The sequence below is a fragment of the Blastomyces gilchristii genome (assembly GCF_000003855.2).
Source record: "Blastomyces gilchristii SLH14081 genomic scaffold supercont1.6, whole genome shotgun sequence".
Lineage (NCBI taxonomy): Eukaryota > Fungi > Ascomycota > Eurotiomycetes > Onygenales > Ajellomycetaceae > Blastomyces > Blastomyces gilchristii.
Genome location: NW_003101677.1, coordinates 1,394,136 through 1,412,988, shown reverse-complemented (window position 1 = coordinate 1,412,988; position 18,853 = coordinate 1,394,136). Strand labels below are relative to the sequence as shown.

At 32.9% G+C, this 18,853-nt stretch overlaps 2 protein-coding genes and 1 pseudogene across 3 annotated transcripts; 2 read left to right on the top strand and 1 right to left on the bottom strand.

The window, feature by feature from the left end:
* Window positions 1–2,376: 2,376 nt before the first annotated feature.
* On the top strand, window positions 2,377–2,837 carry BDBG_16908 (uncharacterized protein; the record flags this gene model as incomplete). The annotated part of the gene is made up of 2 exons (XM_031724763.1): window positions 2,377–2,442; window positions 2,538–2,837. 2 exons carry the CDS (start codon window positions 2,377–2,379, stop codon window positions 2,835–2,837), a joined length of 366 nt encoding a protein of 121 aa, XP_031578004.1.
* A 7,015-nt stretch (window positions 2,838–9,852) lies between these two features.
* On the bottom strand, window positions 9,853–9,941 carry BDBG_16907 (annotated as a pseudogene). The gene has a single exon. The product of its transcript is annotated as a tRNA-OTHER (tRNA).
* A 1,257-nt stretch (window positions 9,942–11,198) lies between these two features.
* Window positions 11,199–11,879, top strand: BDBG_16906 (uncharacterized protein; the record flags this gene model as incomplete). The annotated part of the gene is made up of 1 exon (XM_031724762.1): window positions 11,199–11,879. The coding sequence occupies exon 1, from the start codon at window positions 11,433–11,435 to the stop codon at window positions 11,877–11,879; it is 447 nt and encodes a 148-aa protein (XP_031578003.1). The 5' UTR covers window positions 11,199–11,432.
* Between the last annotated feature and the right edge of the window lie 6,974 nt (window positions 11,880–18,853).

Here is an 18,853-nt window from a genome sequence, read left to right as displayed (position 1 = left end):
TGGAGTTTAATCATACTCCTAATCATTTGATATTTACACTGGGTTTAATCTCTCTATTTAAAAGAGTTAGAGATAGTTCTTTCTCATTGAGTCTAGAAAAGAAATGAATTAACTCAGTTTTATTCATATCAAATTGAATTTGATTGATATCTGCTCTAACAAAGATTTCCTTTGCAGCTTCTTCAATTACTTTCAAATTCTCTTTGATAGTTTTTGAGCTGTAGACTAGACCAATATCATCCACATAACTTGAAGATTGCACTATTCTCATATTTCTATTTTTGAATAGATATGCATAGACTGACCGTGTGACCGTGTCTGAGACCAGGACCAAACTTTACAGTTGTCACATTGCCTAAAAGCATTACTCCTGGTCATGGTTTGTGTTCATCACATTGATCCCAAATCATGTTATTTCAAATATTAAAGGTCCCAGATTCACTTTTCAAATAAAAATCTAGTCCTGGATAAAGAATATGTTTGAATTCTTAGTCACATTTTCATTCTGATCCCATTATTGAGAATGACATCAAATGAGATCATGAAATCACTTCTCACTTACATAATATCATAACATAGTGCTCATTTGTTGAAAATTCAATAGAGAGTGTTACCAAATATCATTACTTTTCTGAACACAGATCATAATTCATATAATTTTAATTATGAAAAAAACATAAAATACAAAAAAAAATAAAAAACAAAAAACAAAACAAACACAAGAAAAAATCACATTAAAAAAAAAAAAAAAGAAAAGAAAAAGAAAAAAATAAAAAATAAAAACAAAAAAAATCAAGATTGCAGAGCTGCAGCATCTCTAAAATACTCACTTCTCAGAGTCTTTGCAATGTTCATCATCAATCATGTATCTCTTACAGTGAGGGTAACATGGCTGTGATGAGTCATTGTCTTAACATCATCTAACAAATAATCAGTATATATCTGTATAAATGTGAATAATTAGAAAACATACACTCAAAAAGTGTGGCCAGGGTGGACTCTGCTGCCACTTGAATGATATCAAGGACAGAATGCTGAAATCAATGATTTCTCTCATTGATTTCACAGACAAGGCGCGTGAAGATGGCCTTGAGAAATATAAGATTCCTCAATTTCTGGTAAAAACAGATCTCATGAAGAGACTCTATTTTCATGATATCAGAGACTGAGCATTATTAAAAAGTGTTACTTTCATGCAATGCACATGCACTTACTGCAGCAATTCACTCTCTGCACATGTGACTGAGAGTTGCAGCTTTCTCACACTGCACAGCTCTCCCTGAGATGCTGTCATCAGTTTGCAATTCATGCAGTCTCCCAGTCCAGCATGTGCTGCGTGTATGCAGCCCTGTGTGCTGGGGCCATGTTGATCATTATGGCCTGGCGTGGTACTCACTTTTCACGAGCCATGTTTCATTTGAGAGGGGAAGAAAAGACACAACTGTTGTTTTATTGAAGAGAGAATGAATAATTAGTATTATTAAATTATTTTGATTCATCTGCATTTAAAATTTGATTAGTTTATACTCTTCAATTTGAGGGTTTCTATGAGTGTTTTAATAGTTTTCATACCAGCTTGAACTTAGTGATGGATTGAAGAAGAAGAGAAAAGAGAGAAGAAAGAAATGAGAATAACTTATCTTTATAATATGAAAACAGAGAATCACTGCAATCATTCTTCCTAGTAACAAAGATCTGTTTTCTGCATGTATCCCTGATATAGATTATATGATAAATGTATACAAAGAATATCAATAGTGCATGCATTGAATGAAGATAATGTTGCTATGCAACACTGTAGTCATTTCTGTACATCTCTGAAAGCTGTTAATAGTTTCTTTGTCTCTTTATGTTTGATAAGTCAATAATATATTCTGATGCACTTCTCCTTTCATCATCATCATCATCATCATCATTACTATCATTATCATCATTATCATTATCATCATCATCATCATCATCATCATCATCATCATCATCATCATCATCATCATCACTATTATCATCATATCATTGCCTGCCTTCACCCCTCTTCAACGCTTATCAAAACCAATCATGTCATCTCTCTTCAAATATTCTGCAGTCCTGCAGACCACCAAGGCGCGTGAGCACCATCACAGATTGGAGGAAGAGGAGAAGGAGGCATTCAAGCGCGGGGAGACAGATCACAAGGCATGTTATAATGCCTTGAAGAGGCTCTGCAAGAGAGCAGAATGATAATGATTTTAAGTAATGCTTCTGATAGATTTAGACTGAACTAAGTATAGAAATAATGCAGATGACACTGCCTGTGAGAGATTGAAAAAGAAGACAGTGAAGAGTCTCATACAGCAGCAGTGAAATCAGAAGAAGTTCTGAGAATGATTTGAGGCTAAGATGAAGAGAGAGAGAGAGAAGAAGAGTGTTACTACAAATAAACAGCAGCAGAAGAAGATTGAGAAGGTATTAGAGTAGAAGACAAAGAAGCCAAAACTGGTAAGTTTTTATTAAGAGATAACAATTTTTGATAACACTTCTGTTCTCTAATTGATTAGCAGGAGCTGACAGAGGAGAAGGGGATTGAGGCCTTGTTCAGATCTCAAATGCGCTCCATGATCCAGGACATTGAGGAGGCAGCCCTGCTCTCTGAGCATGTCAATCTGCTTGCCACTGAGGTGGAACCCGAGGCAGCAGACCAGGAAATGCGGGATTTTGAGGTGCAGGTTGACCTGGCTGAGAGAGAGCAGCAGAAACCCTTCTCTGAGAAGGCAGTGAAGAGAGATTTTGAGATGATTATCATTTCAGATGAGAAGAAGGAGAAGAAGAAGAAGAAGAAGAAGAAGAAGAATGAGAAGTGAATTGTGAAGAATGATAAGAAGAATGAGAAAGAGAAGAAGTAGATTTTTTTCTTTTTATATTAGTTAGTTGTAAGTTTAAGTTTTTAATTATTAATAATTAAAATTGATTTTAAGTTTTTAAAAATTATTGTACAAGTTGTAATCAAGTCAGGAATGATATATATATATATATATATTTAACTATCATGATTCACAAATCACTATAATGTATAAGTATCAACATTTTTTCAACATTGATATTCACAATATTAATATATTTTTAATGATATCATCTGATAACACAATTTGATAACACTCTCTTTCACAATATTAATATATTTCAAGAAATATGACAGAGATTAATCAAGATTGTTTATTTATTTTTATACATCAATGATATTCAATCTGAGTTAGTACTAAAATTATAACTAAGCTAAGAAATAAGATTATTTTCTCTTATATTAATTCTTCTTACACACATCAGTGATCAGTTATTGAAAATAAATTGTCATCTTTCTCAAATTATTATCATATCTTCTGAATTCACTTCTTTCACTTCTTTTACTTCTATTGAAGATTCACAAACTCTTCAAGAAATCACTGTGAATTACAAAGTCTATGTTATTTACAATTCAACACAGAATGCTCTCTTTCAATCATGATGAATAATCACTTCATTCTTCACATCTGATTCCAGGTCACAAAATTTATGAAAAACTCAACACAAATATCAAGATGAACTATGAAATAATTATTAATAGATTGTATTATAGATTACTGAAGAGTCATCTCTTTGCTGCAATCACTGCAACTTCATTCAGAAACATTCATCATGAACTGATCATAGCTCTGGAGAAATTTCCTGACATCTGAAGTCATCAGAATGCAGACAATAAAAGAAAAATAATCAGAAAATTACTACTGAGCTGATAAGTTGCTCTACCAGATAACAATTTTTGATAATGCTAACTTTCTAATTTGAAGGAAATCATGCAAAAATGACCCTGTATCAGTACTCTGATTCCACAACTCTCATCTGATAACTTCTGTGAACAATTACTTTACATGTGTATATCTCTGAATCTTCCTCTTCAATTAATTGAAAACCCTGAATTCCGAACACTTCTTCAAATGCTTAATTCAAATCTTCATATTCCACATTGATTCTGTCTTCAGTCCAACCTCAAGACACACTACAAAGTCAATATGCAATATCTAGAATCAGAGTTGAAGAATCATTGAAGAGTGTCTCTCACAGTGAATACATGAACTAGTACAAACAATCTTGCATTTATAAGAGTTACATGTTATTACATTGATGAGAACTGAACTTATTGAGAGACATTAATTGAATTTGAATCATTGATCAGTAGTCATACTGGGGATTATATAACAGAGATATTAATGACTGTGATTAAAAATGACTATTAAGATATTAGTCTCAGTCTTCTTACAATTACAACTGACAATGCTGCAAATAACTACACTATGATGAAGAGCTTGGAGCAAAAATTGGCTTTGCATTCCTGAAATGATAAACAAGGTCATATTCTCTGTATTACTCATGTGGTTCAACTTGTGATGCAAACACTGATAAAGAATCTTAACATTGAGATGAAGAATAATGAGATGACTGATTCTTGAGATGAGAATGAGATGAAAGTGATTACTCAAGTAACTTTTACATTCACTTTGCAAAAGATAATGTTTTTTGACAACACTTTTTGATATTGCTTTTTGATAATGCTTTTTGATAATGCTACTGTTAATTTTGAATAGATTGACTAATAATTTAAATATCATAGATTTGAAACATTGTTAATGTAATTTGTACCTCTTCTAAACAACAACAACAATTTCATGATATTCAATAAATAAACAAATCAGTCACATCACTGAATATGATACAGAGTGTTAGAACACAGTAGAGTTCAACATATAAGATAACTATTCAGGCTCTTCAATTGTATCAGATGATTGATCATTGAGTGCAACACTCTGATTGGAAAAAGATTCAGATATTGAAACTTTCTGATATGAAGTGAACTCAGTTGAAATATGTGATTGATTTACTGTTTCAGTTTTATAAGATAACAAAGACAGTCTCAATCACTCATACATCAATGCTGCAGTCAGCCTGGTGAGTGTATAACAGTTTATTTACTCATCTTGAGAAGCAGTTGAATCACTCAAAAAGAAATTCAGTCTGAAATGATGCTATAGCACAGGCTATTGTTGCTGCAAGGAATAAACTGGCATATTACTACAGCAAAATAGAACAATCTTTTGCAGAGTACTATGCTGTAGCAGCTCTACTAGATCCCTTTCATTGAGTTAATATCTACACTTCTCAAGATTGAACAGAGAAGAAATGAGACTCATATATCAAATTAGCTCAAGACTACTACAATGTCAACTATCAGAGATTTGAATGAGCAGATATTCAAGATGTGAAGACAGTGAAATATAATTCCCTAGTAAGTAATAATCTTTGATAACACTTCATATCACATAGAACTATAATACTAACTTTGAAACAGGACTTGCATACATTGATTACAACTGAAAATCAGGCAAAACTACATGCTTGTAAAACTGAATTTGACTGCTATCTTCAAGATAATCTGACAAATTTACACACTAAATCAATTCTAGAGTTATGAAAAATTGTTGAGAGTACATATTCAACTGTTGCACTGATAGCATGTGATATTCTGACAATTCCATTGGCAGAGGTGGGAATGAAGTGAAAGTTCAACTCAAGTCAAGATATTTGTCACTATCACTGAGAACAATTACAAGGAGAAACAATCAAGAAACTCATGATTGTAAAATATAGAATTATCAGACAGTTTAATACCTCTGATCACAGTATATCAGAGAAGTGTAGTTTTCATGAGAAAGTGAAGAATAAACTTACACAAGAATGTATTTAGTTGTTTCATGAGTGTTATCAATAATCATTATCAAATTCTGATTATATAAGCAATCACTGAATGAACTGAATGAGACTGATTTTGATCTTCAGTCTCAGTCTCATTCTGATTTTGAAAGAATGATCATCTTTTACAGTTTATCCTGGAAAATTACTCCCATTTCACTGTTCTTGAATTAAATCTGGTCATTTTTCACGCCATTTCTCTCAGAAATGGTTCATTTTCAGATTTTTTTGAGGCTTGGTCCTGGTGAGACTCACGCCAAGAAATGTATGGGACCAGACCAAATGGGACCAAATGTGAAATTCATGGTCCCGCCGGCCAGTCTAGATATGCAGTGTATATTACAAATAAAATGAGTGAGATTGAAGATCTCTGTGATACTTCTATTTTTATCTCAGTCTTGTCTTGTTTCATTCCATCAAAGAAGAGTTGTATAATTCTTTTAGATATAAAACAGTTAACTCATTTTATTAGAGAAAGTGGCAGTTTTAATATCTTCAATGTCTGAATTAACTTTGACTTTGAAACATGATCAAATGCTCTCTTTATATCAATAAAAACTGCAGTTGAGACCAGACCCTTATGTTTTGCTATTTGAATATCATGAACAACTGAGAGAACAGTGTCAATTGCAGAACACTGTTTTCTATCTCTCATTTATTCACTGAATAAAAGAGAATTATCTATAGAGCTTATAAAAGATAGTTGAGTAGCTATTATCTTTTCTAAAACCTTTCCTAAACAGTTCAATAGAGATATTACTCTATATGACTTAGGAATTGAAGTTTTTCTATTAGGTTTTGCAAGAATCACTCCAGTGGCTTCTCTTCAGCATTCAGGATGATATCCATTTTTCAAGAGATTGAAAAAGAGCTCAAAATATTCATTCTTTAAGTAGGAATATGTATTTTGAATAATCAAGTGATTAATTGAATCAGGACCTGCAGCAGGTTTAACAGAACTTGAGAAGATAGCTGACTCTAATTCATCTTGTGTAAGATCAGGCCATTTCCAGTCATTTTCATCAATGTAGTTGAGAAGTGATATATTCTCTTCCTCTGAATCTGAACCTGAGTCTGATGAGTTCTGAAAGAGAATTCTCATGAAAGCTTGACATTTTTCCTCAAAAGAGTTTGCTGTATATGATTCATTCTGAAACTCATATTCTAAGGCTGGAAGCTTTGCTACACTTCTTGTTTTAGTATAGTTAAAAGCTTTAAAAATTTCCTTCCCTTGTGCTTCTTCAAGAAATTTATTCCAGCAGTCTGTTTTAGCTCTTTTGATATCTGAAAAATATTCATTTCTGACAGCTTTGAACTCTTCATCAGATATTACATTATTTTTCCAATCTCTTCTAGCAGTAGCTAATTCTTTCCTTTTAGATGAGATATTCTCATTCCATCAAGGTTTTAAATACTCAGAAGATTTTCTTTTTGAAATATTATCTCTAACACTTGTTAGAATAATAGATGTAATAAGCTTCACTCTATTCTCAAGCATTTCATTTGAGATATCTTGACCAGAATTCCAATATAGCTCATTCTGTCTTTCAGATTTTAGCAGTTTTATGCTTTCTTCAACTGCTTTTCAATCAGCTTTTTCAAAGTTATACTGATTAGAGAGAAGAGGATTTTCACTCATTTGTTTTTCACTCAGTTCAATATCAAATTGAATAATCTCATGATCTGATCCTGATGTCTCATTTGAATCAATAAACCAGTTTACAAGTCTTCTTTTCATTAGATTTTGTGACATGAAGATTAGATCTATAATAGACTTCTGTTTCATGCCTTTTCTAAAGAATGTTTGTTGATCAGACTTATTAACCAAATCTATTGAATGCTCAAAGGTTCATTCAACCAGATTATCAGCTCTCACTGCTCTCTTGTATTCTGAATTCCATCAGAGATGATGTGCATTGAAATCTTCTGCAATTATAGAGTTTCTTGATGAAGTTATGTTCTGAAATCCTCTATCAATTGTCCAGATATTGTTATTTTTCTTCAATGACTTTTCATTATAGATATTTATGAGCTGTATAGTATCAAACTCATTTTCTTTATCTATAATATCACCCACCAGAATATCAGGGTCAGACATGATATCAAATCTTAGATTAAATTGATATCTTGATCTCTTTCTTTCATAGATCACTACTCTTGACTTTATCTCAGACTTTTGAGGTAAAAAGCAGTAGTAGCTTGAATGAGAAATAACATATTTTTGCTCAGCATCAAAATTCAGCTTCTGAAGCAGTATAAAATCAACTTTTTATTCAAATGCAATTTAAAGACAAGAATAAATACAATTTGAGTTTCTATCCACATTATTTTGAATAAATGTGATTTTTGAAGAGTTTTTAAACTTTTTTTGTTATTTTGATTGTATATTCATACTAAAAGAGAGTAGAGTAGAATCTAATCACTATCATCAGATAGTAGATTATAACTGTTCTGAAAAGTAGGAATCTCAACTGCTTGCATTATATCTAGTTTATCACCAGAGTCATTTCTCAATTCTCTAATCTTAACAGAAGTTTGAGGATTCAAGTTCTGTTTACATTTAGCTGGAGAGTTGGAGTTTGAAGACTTAGATAGTTGAGAGTTTCTTCTTTTTAAGCTTGCAGTTGTGAGTTTACTGGCTTGACTCTTCTCTTCAGTTCTATATTGACTTTGAGCTTCATCTTTTCTCCAGTTCTTTTGAGTTCTAGGAGCAAACATACATTCTTTTGAGCTAGATGCATGTTTTTCTTTGCAATTAGAGCACTTAAGCAGAGTATGTTGACAAATTTCATCTCTTTTTAAGCATGTTTCACATTTATGCTCACTAGTTTTGTGATCTCTGACACAGAATGCATATTTTGAGTCTCTAAAACATGAGATTGCAAAGTGTTCATATCTTTGACAGTTTGAACACTGTGTTTGAGCTTTGAGGTTCATCCTTGAGTCTTTGTATTCATGAACTCTTATTTTCAAACCTGCTACTCTTACTTCAGAGATCTTTGACTGTTCAAGTGTTTTTGTATATACTAGAACAGAGGCATTTCTCCTGCTTTGTCTGAACTCAATTGAATTTAGCTATACAGGCTTCTTTCTCAGTTGAATAGAGTTGTATTCTTCCAATTCATTTTTGAGAAGTAGCATTTCTTCTTCACAGTCAAAAATTTCAACTGAAATATCATGAAGAATGAATTTGTCCCACTTTTCATCTCTTTCAGATAGAATTATTGTGTTTAACAAAGATTCTACTGCTGACTTCCAGAGATTCTCATTCTGAATAAGGAATTCAGCACTGAATTCAGGCATTGTAGTCAGAATGATGGAGTTTTCAAAAAATGATGATTCAATTGAAGCTATAACTGGTTTTTGAACTTCAATATCAGTCATCAACTGAGAAAAGAACTGCTGGTTAATTTCATTTCTGATTCTGAAAATGAGATTTGAGTTTAGCTTGTTTCTTTGCAGAATGTCCTGGTTTGAGACTTTGAGAATAAGTCTTCTATTTCTGGAGATTTGAAAGTTTTTCTCTTTTTACATTTTCTTTTTCACTTTTCTATGAATAGAGACATGAGCAGTATTCTTCTCAGTTTTCTCAGGATTTTAAGCAGGTTTTGAGACAGCAGGTTTAGAGACAGCAGGTTTAGAGGCAGCAGATTCAGCTGCTTGAGCATATGTTTTCTTCTGATTCAAAGAAGGAGAAGAAGAAGAAGTAGAAAAGAAAGAAGAGCAAACTGAAGAGTCAGTGATTGTATTAGAAATTTTCAAAGTTTTTTGAACTGTGTTTGAAATTCCAAGTTTGAACTTGATCACTTCCTGTATTATTATTATTATTATTCTTCCATTATACTCATATGCAAGCGGAGCTTATGATGAGTCCTTGCGTGATGTTAAATACAGGCCAAGTGTTGGTTATACAGGAGGAAATACAGGTGTTGAGACCACGCCAAGATAACAAGAACATAGGAAATACAAAGGAGTGACAATTAAATACATGCGATAATAACTTCCCATCCCAGGAACATAGAGCAATTTGTTGGAGCGATTTGTACACCTCTGTATTTATTAGGAACCTGAGGTGCTTGAGTTCCGGATTTAATGTATCCCCTGCGGGTTTCGAACCCACACGCCTTGGTTTCCCACGCCAAGGCGCTACCAGGTGGCCGCATTAACCATTCGGCCACCGGGGCGATCACTTCCTGTAGTTGTCTAGCCTGAGCATGAAGAATTAACAGAACTTCTTCATTCATCTCACTCAGACACTGCTTTCCAAGAATTTTACTTGCTTTTTCAAGTTTCTGTATTTCAAGAACTTGTTGTTTCTCTATCTCTTCTTTCTTTCTTCTCTTCAGAATTTCAATCTCAGAAATAGCATTTGAGAAAGCATCTTTCTTCACAACAACTGAGTGTACTTTTGAACTCATTGTTCTTACTCAATGAAAAGTTGGTCAGACTAATTCAATTGAGATATTTATTAAACTCTTTTTGAATTGAAAAGTTGGTCAGACTGTTTCAATTAAGAGGTTTCTAAGTCTGTTTTCAATTGAAAAGTTGGTCAGACTATTTCAAAAGAAGAATCGCAGACTTTTGTGTATAAAACACCTGATTTTTTTCACACTAGTTCAGTAACTAGGTTAGATTTTTGAAGAGAATCTAATAAACTAAAATTGATTTTTAAGATAAATCAATAAAATCTTTACAATCTCTTTCTTGGGATACAATGAGGAAAAGTATGATATCAATTGATAGTAAATCAGATGATATGACAGTTTTTGAGAGAAAAACTGACAAAAAATAAATCAATTTTTTGAAGAGAAATTGATTAAAACTATTCAATTTTATTCTAAATTATCCAATTCTCCTCACACAACAGGTGTGCAACTCAAATCAGTTAATAAAGAGTGTAAAAAAGAATTAAGTATTAATGAAAGCTCTTCAGCCACTGAAAAAGTAATTCTTACTTAAAAGAATATGAAATTATGACAGAAAATAACTCTGTTTTTAATTCTTTGTAAGAATATTGTGTAAAACCCAGAGAAAAACACCTTACTTTTTTAAGAGAAGTAAAAAACTATTTCTAAAATCTTTTTTTTGCATTAACTGCTGCAGAAGAATGAGATAGAAACTGCTAAGATATGCACTACTGTATACCCCCTATCAAGACTTTCCCTCTTCAGGGTCTTGATATTATAGAGAATATAAGTCTGTTTCTATATGATAATATAAATATTGCCAGCAGGATGTAGAGGAACTGGTTATTTATATCTCAAAATAGAAGACTTTGTCAATGATTATATCAATATAGAGTTAATTCTCAAATTCAATAGAAACCTAGTGTTGCTGTTCTCAATCCCTTGCAGAATCTATTGAATATTGAGGTATTAAAACTAGATTTAATATATCTCACTGTGCAGGGATCAAAGGCTCAGTCAGACCTTGGGGTATACTGATTTTATAGTTGTCGTGTCTGCTGATTATGTATTGAGTACAGTTGCTGAGGTATCTTTTTGTACTTTTCTGTCGGGGATGGGCCAGATTGAGAGGGGTGGTACGAGGGCGAGACTTGGCGTTGATGTCCAGATACACTGAAGACAGACCGCGGAGGTTGCACTTCAGAAGTGGCCGTTGGTTATGTGCTTGATATTATCGCCGAGGTATCTTTTTGTATTTTTCTGCCGGGGATGGGCCAGATTAGGAAGGGCGGTACAACGGTGGGACTTGGCGTTGGTGTTTTGGAACATCAAAGATGGACAGGGTTTTCGTGGAGGTCGCTCCTCAGATATCTCCACAACTACAGATCGGGGATCTTCCAAAATCGAGAAGATTGGTGCATATGGCTAGGTCTCTTCACCTTACAATTTGTATGGCACTTTGGCCCGGGGTTGTGGTGTGGTAGGGGAGAACGGGGGATACTCCCACACAGGAGTTTCGAACAACGTCCGGTTCACGTTTGGCTGGATAACTCCACCACCACACAGGGTATGCGGTCGGCGATGGGGTCAGAATGCTCGTATGATCGAGGGCTTTTCGATGGATCTATCGGCGGGTTCTTATTCGAAAAATTGAGCGAGTTCGTGGTGGAGCGGTTGATCTGCATCATTGGTTATGAATTATTGATTGTGTTATAAGCTGTCATGATCAGTTCTAACAGTAATCACTGTCATAAGATTCTCAAAGTAGTGATGTCAGTGACAGAAGAATTTCACTATTATAAGAAGCTTCTGATCATGAATGTCATAGTTGATCTCTGCAGGTTGCATCTTCTGTGAGAAAAAGATCACTGAAACTCAGTTCTCATTTAACTGTAATTACAAGACTATTTCTGAAATTATAAAGAAGAAGACATCTATCTTCAATCTGATTAAGAGTAAGAAATCAAAGTGAAATAGCATCACTGTATCTATAAATGTCTGTTTCAATCTTACAAAGACCTCATGAGCTTCTGAAATAAGAAAATTCTTACAGTTCTCTCTTCTCAATAATCTTTTTATTCTCTATTCACAGAATGACTTCTTCTTATTTTCACTCTTCAGCATGTCTGTAAGAGCTAAAAAGATTCTTATGAATATAAAGATAAATCATCTATAGAAATTCACAAAGCTCAGAAAGATCTGAATCTCATGAATACTAGTTAACTCTGATCATGATAGAATAGTCTTAACTTATGAAGATTTCATCTGAATATTATCTGCAGTGATTACATATTCTAGGAAATTAATTCAGTGAGTACTGAAGTTGCACTTTGTGAGCTTAATATACAGTTCTGTCTCATCTAAGACCTTCAACACACTTCATACATGCTCAGTGTGTTCTTTCTTCTTCATAAAGTACATCATCACATCATTCAGATATATTATCATGAAGACATTCAGATATGCATGAAGTATTTTATTAATAAAAGACTGAAATATCACAGAGATATTAGTCAGATCAAAAGACACTACTAGATATTTAAATAATCTCAGTGCAGTTCTAAAGACAGTCTTTCATTCATTCTCAGACTATATTTATAGTCATGTATATATATTAATCACATTCAGTTGTGTGAATATGATAGCTTCTGTGAGATAATTGATCACATTCTCAATCAGAGACAGAGAGTAGTGACTCTTTATTATCTTGAAGTTCAGATTATAATAATCTACATATAATCTGAGATCTTTATTCTTCTTCTTTATAAATATCACAGAGACTTCTGCAGAGGCCTGTGAAGATTAGATAAAGTCATTCTTCAGATTCTTCTTCACATAGGTCTGCAAGACCTCTGTCTCATGATAAGAGAGCTTATAGATTGATTCTCAGAAGGGTTTCTGCTCTTCTATCAAATCTATTATCAGATTCTTCTTATAGTGAGAAGAAAGCTCAGCTGTCTTTGCTGAGCTGAATATCTCTGTGAGATCTCAGTATTTCTCTGATATCTGAAGCTCAGTTTCTATGACTGTGAGATTCTCAGACACTTACAAAGTCATTACATAGATGAGCTTATTTTCTCTAATTAACTCTGCAGCATTAACTGATTCTATCTCTGTAAGTGAGTCTGTCAACACTGATCAGAAGTATAAACCTGACTTATGAACAGCTATGTGCAGATTATGTCTTTGAAGTTATACAAGTCTTAAGTACATGTCATCTGCAATGTCTGTGATAATCACAGTTTCTGTAAATCTTCTTCAGATTTCAGAGAGATCTTGTAATTCAAAGATGACTCTTGTGAGTCTCTCAGCTCTCAGATCTGAGTTCTCACACTCTGCTTATTACAAGAACAGGTTCTCAGTCTTCACCTTTCAGCTTATTCACTCTGCAAGCTTTAGAGACATTACAGTGATCTGAGATTCTGAGTTTATCAATACTTTTCATGCTTGTGAGACAGCAGCATCATAGTGTGATCTCTTCTCATAAGCAAGCATTTTCATCAGAGAAGCAATAGATTCAGATATCAGCTTCAAGATTCTTAAGAAGACTGTTGCTGACTCTGTCTGTGACTTCTCAAATTTCTATTTTAATTTGTTCAGACAGTTTGTGTAGAGATGTTCTGATTTAGAATAGATAAAGCAGAGTTTCTTTTTCTTAATCTCTCTGTTATGTACTCTGTTCACAGAAGCTTATGAAGCTCTCTCTCTCTGCTCAGCAGTCAGATGTGAATCTCTCTGTATCTTATCATCTTTTTCTGACAAATCTGTTCTCTATTGTTCTGGCTCTCACAGAACTGATTGATGATCTGCTCTTTATAAGTCTGTGACTCTCACAGTGATCTGTAAGTGATGAATGAGAGTTATCAGTTTCTTCAGAGTCAAGAACTTAGAGTCTTACTCAATGAGCTTGTTCTGCATATCTTTATTCAGTCTCTTTATAAATATCATTATTCAGGTCTTGTTTCAGAGCCCTGTTTTCACAGATCTTAATTCATATCATAATTTCATGAAGTGCTGTGAGTAGTCTTCATCAGATTCTTCACCTCTTTTTCTAATATTAGTGATTATGATTCAGATGTTCTCTGTTCAGCTTGCAGAGTCTCTCAACTTGTTCTCTAGATAGATCTTAAGAATGAATCAGTAGAATCTCTCATGATCATTCTCTAGATAGTTCAGCCAGTTCTTAGCTTCAGTGTAATAGAGACTTGTTATCATATAGATGACAGCTTCTTCATCTTTCATATCACACAGTCAGGCTTGTGAGTCAATTTCAAATACAAACTTGCAAAAGCTTTTATAGATTGTGATTCAATAAGTGACCTTAAGTGATCATGACTTAAGAAAGTTTCTTTTCAGTTCATGAGTGTCTCTGAAGATCATGTCTAGAAACTCAGTTCAAGGGTGTTTGTGAGCAGTAAGTATTTCTTATAGAAAAATAGCTTGATTCTGCAGAAGATGCTCAAGAATGTTCTTCACTGAGATTGGTTTATTTATGAGTTCAGAGAGTTTCTCTGTCACAGATGTAGAGAATGATATTCTATGTATGATTGATAAGTTCTCTAAGACTTCTTTCATAAGAGTTATTCATGATTTGAGTGACTGCTTCTGAGTATCTGCAGTAGGGTTCACAGGGGTTGAAGTATATGAGTTTCTAGTTCTTTCAGTCATAACAGGCAGTTGCTGACTGACTGAGCTTGAAATGTAAGAATAAGTGCTCACAGGTGATTATTCAGGTATTTGCAGCTTGATGTGATATGTACTGTTAACTACTAGAAGTATTCACAGTAGAAAGATAAAATGTAGAGATTAAATGTATAATAGCATTCAAGCTGAGTTATGAATAGTATTCGCGAACTCCAGTCTATATAGTTGTGTGTAGCCAAGGGCCGCTAGCTCTATTGATTACATGAGAGATAGAAATAGAGGTAAAGAATCCGTGAGAAGCGGAATTTCTTACAGAAAGTGAATATATAAGATAAGTATTATAAACACTTTACTGAGTATAGATAAGTAAGTGATCTTACATCATACTTCACACACTTCAGTTTACACTATCTTGTGTTAAATGAAGAGCTTTCAACATCTTTCTATTTACAGATCTTTATTTATAATCTTACACTCAAGTTGAGAGCAGAATGAAAATGCTTAATCTCACAGTCAGACACAGTGAAGAAAGCATATAATATTCTCATTATACAGAAATAAGTGAGTCAATTATAATAGAAAATACTGCAATTGAGTATATCTTAGCAGAGAATAGATAATCAGACTTCTATAACACAAGTCACACACTCAGATACAATGAATCTAGATCTGAATATTATTGTTAAAGCACTGAATTCTCTGAAAAAGAAATTCTCTGAGTGAAAATCTTGATATCATGAGCATTGAGCTTGCTTTAACTGTGAATATCAAAATCATGATGTAAAAGATTACACTCAGTGTGTACAGTCAAGAGAAGCAAGAGAGTTAAAAAACTAGTAGAATCAGTGAGCTTGAAGACACTCACTGATATTTGATGAAAAGTCTTCAAAGTGAAAGAGATATCTGTGTTAGATAACTCTCTGAATTCTGTGAATATTAACAGAAAGCAGGCTTCTGACTGAAGTGCAGATGAGAATGAAGTGAATACTCATCTCAATATCTTAAGACCTGAAATGTTAATGTATAAGAGACACTTGAGCAAGAATTGAGAGATAGCTGCAAAAGTATTAGCAGACACAGAAGCTTCTATACAATATATTAATAATTATATAATCTGAAGACTGAAAGAGATTCACTGAGTGAAGAATCTCTGATACATAAGATTATCTGATAACTGATATTTAATATTACTTGTAAGAGTAAGAGTTCCCTTGCACTTTGAAGAATGATCTTGCTATATTTGAGTGTGAGAGCTGCAGAACATGAAATATAATCTTATTCTCAGACTTAATTGATTTCAAAGATTCAATTCACAGATTCAATGATGTACATATCATATGCAGTTGACTGATAGAAAAAAAACAGTTCATACAATTCTATCAACTGATATGAGAAGAACATTCCATGTCTCTGATATAGAAGGATTAAATCTGCTTACATACTAATAAGTAAAGAGAATAATTCACAAGACCTCATTTGAAAGCATTCTGTATGTCATACAGGATCTAAAAGCAGAGAAAATCAAGATAAAGAATATACAGAAGAACAAGCATATGAAGAAGCTTCTGAAGAAGTATGAGAAGATCTTCTGAACAGATCTTTTATCAGAATTGTCACTGAAACAAGAATTCATACATGAGATTGACACAGAGAATGCAAAACCAGTTAATCAGAATGTATACTCTCTGTCACAAACACATCTTGAAGAACAGAAGTGTTAGATCACAGACCTTCTAGAACATAGTCTTATATAATTCTCATCAAGTGTGTGAGACTTTCCAGTTCTATTTATGAAAAAGGTGGATGAGAAGTGACAGATGTGTATCAATTATCAAGCACTTAATAAGCTTATAATCAAGAATGAATATTCACTGTCACAGATTTAACAACAGTTGAATACAGTTGAAAACACCTGATATCTATTAAAGATCAATCTTCTCTCAGAATACTGATAGATCTGTGTAGATGAACTATCAGTTCTGTGAACTGCATTTAATATGCAATGAAAGAAGTTTGAATTTCTGATAATATCATTCAGTCTGATAAATGCATCTATTATCTTTTAAATAATGATGAATATAATTCTTCATAAACAGAATGAAATCTCATATCTTGTATATCTCAATGATATTCTAGTCTTTTCAAACTTATATAATAAATATCTGAAGTATCTCAATGAAGTACTTACAACTCTGACAGAGTATAAGCTCTATATCAAATCAATTAAGTGTGTGTTTGAAATGAAAGAGTTGAAGTTTGTAGAATATATAGTAAGTGATGACTGTATATATCTTATCTCAGAGAAATTGAATGTCATAGTGAATTAACTGCAGCTGAGAAATGTATATCATATACAGTAGTTTCTTGAGTTAGTCTTATATTACTGCAGATTTATCAAGAATTTCATATGAATATCTGTATCACTCTCAGATCTCTTGAGAGGAATGAATACAAATCTGTAAAAGAAGAAGTTTCATTCAATTATCTGAAATATCATGTGTGAAGAGGCTTTTCTCACACTGAGAAAATGTATAATAATATTCTCAGTGCTTATTCAATCAGATTATGATAAACCTTTCTATATTAAGACAGATGCATCTGAATGAGCTATCAGAGATGCTCTTCTACAGATGAGTAAGAATAGCAAGCTACATCTGATAATGTACAATGATAGAAAACTATCAGACATCAAGCTCAATTACTCAGTGTATGAAAAGAAATTGCTAGCAATCAAGCATGTGCTGATGTTATGAGATAGATATATTGACAACAGATATACAATAACAGTGATCATGGATTATGAAAGTCTTATCTATCTATAATCAATAATAAAACCTTTTAAACACTTAGCACATTGAATCTCAGAGTTTCAAGTATATGATTTTCATATTAAATACTGAAAGGAATCAGACACTGTGATATCTGATATAATCAGTCACAGACCTGATTTCATGAATAAGAATTCTGTGAATCAGGTATAAGAAATATTTATATTAAACATGCTGAGAGAATGCAAGGAATCAGAATGAATGAACATTATAATCTCTCACTTGAAGAATGACAAGATGTCAGATAACAAGTGTCTTATGAAAGTAGTAGAAGAGATGCTTTCAAACTTTAAGCTGAGGAAATTGAAAAATGATATTATGCTTTACTATGATCTAGAATATATGAAAGCTCTCTATCTAGAATCTTTATTTAGATGTGACTTAATAACTCACATGCACAAGAAATTTAGTCACTTAGAAAGTTCTGAACTCATGAGTGTACTTGAATCAAGAGCATACTGACTAAGCATGGCTGAGAATATTCAGATGTATGCTCACAAGTGCCTGAATTATCAGGTCACAAAAGAATCTAAGAAAGGATTAGAATATGAGAAAGTGTAATATCAGATGAAGTATATAATACAACTGTTCAAATGATGAGAAGTAGATCTTATAGACATATTACTATGAATATTAAATGAAAATTGATGAATAATCACTGCTATTGATTACACTACTGACTGATCAGTTGCAAAAGCAGTTTCAGAGATGATAGAGAAGATGATAACAAAGTTTCTATATAATGAGATCTATATCAACTATGAAATGCTGTGTGAGATTCTAACTGATAATAATGCAAATCTTATAGAAGAAGTAGTGAGGCATTTCATGAGTCAGTTACAGACAAGATATTATAGAACAACATTATATCATCTACAGATAAATGAGAAGATGAAACACTTGAATGAAATCTTGAACAACATGCTGATAAAATATCTAGTGAGTAAGTCTATAAGATTATGAGATGAATATCTTGATCAGATGCTATTAGTCACATAAATTCAGCAGTATGCAGTCTCTAAGTGTTTATTATTCTATCTGTTATATGAATTGCATCCGCACATTCTAAAGAATGCTTCAGAAAAGATGAGAAAGGAAACAGCAGCTGTAGATGCAATAGTCACAGATATAACAGTCACAGATACAGAATCAAGATTAAAAGAGATCAGTCATACACATGTAAAAGCTAATAAGTTACTTCTGAATCAAGCAATTCAA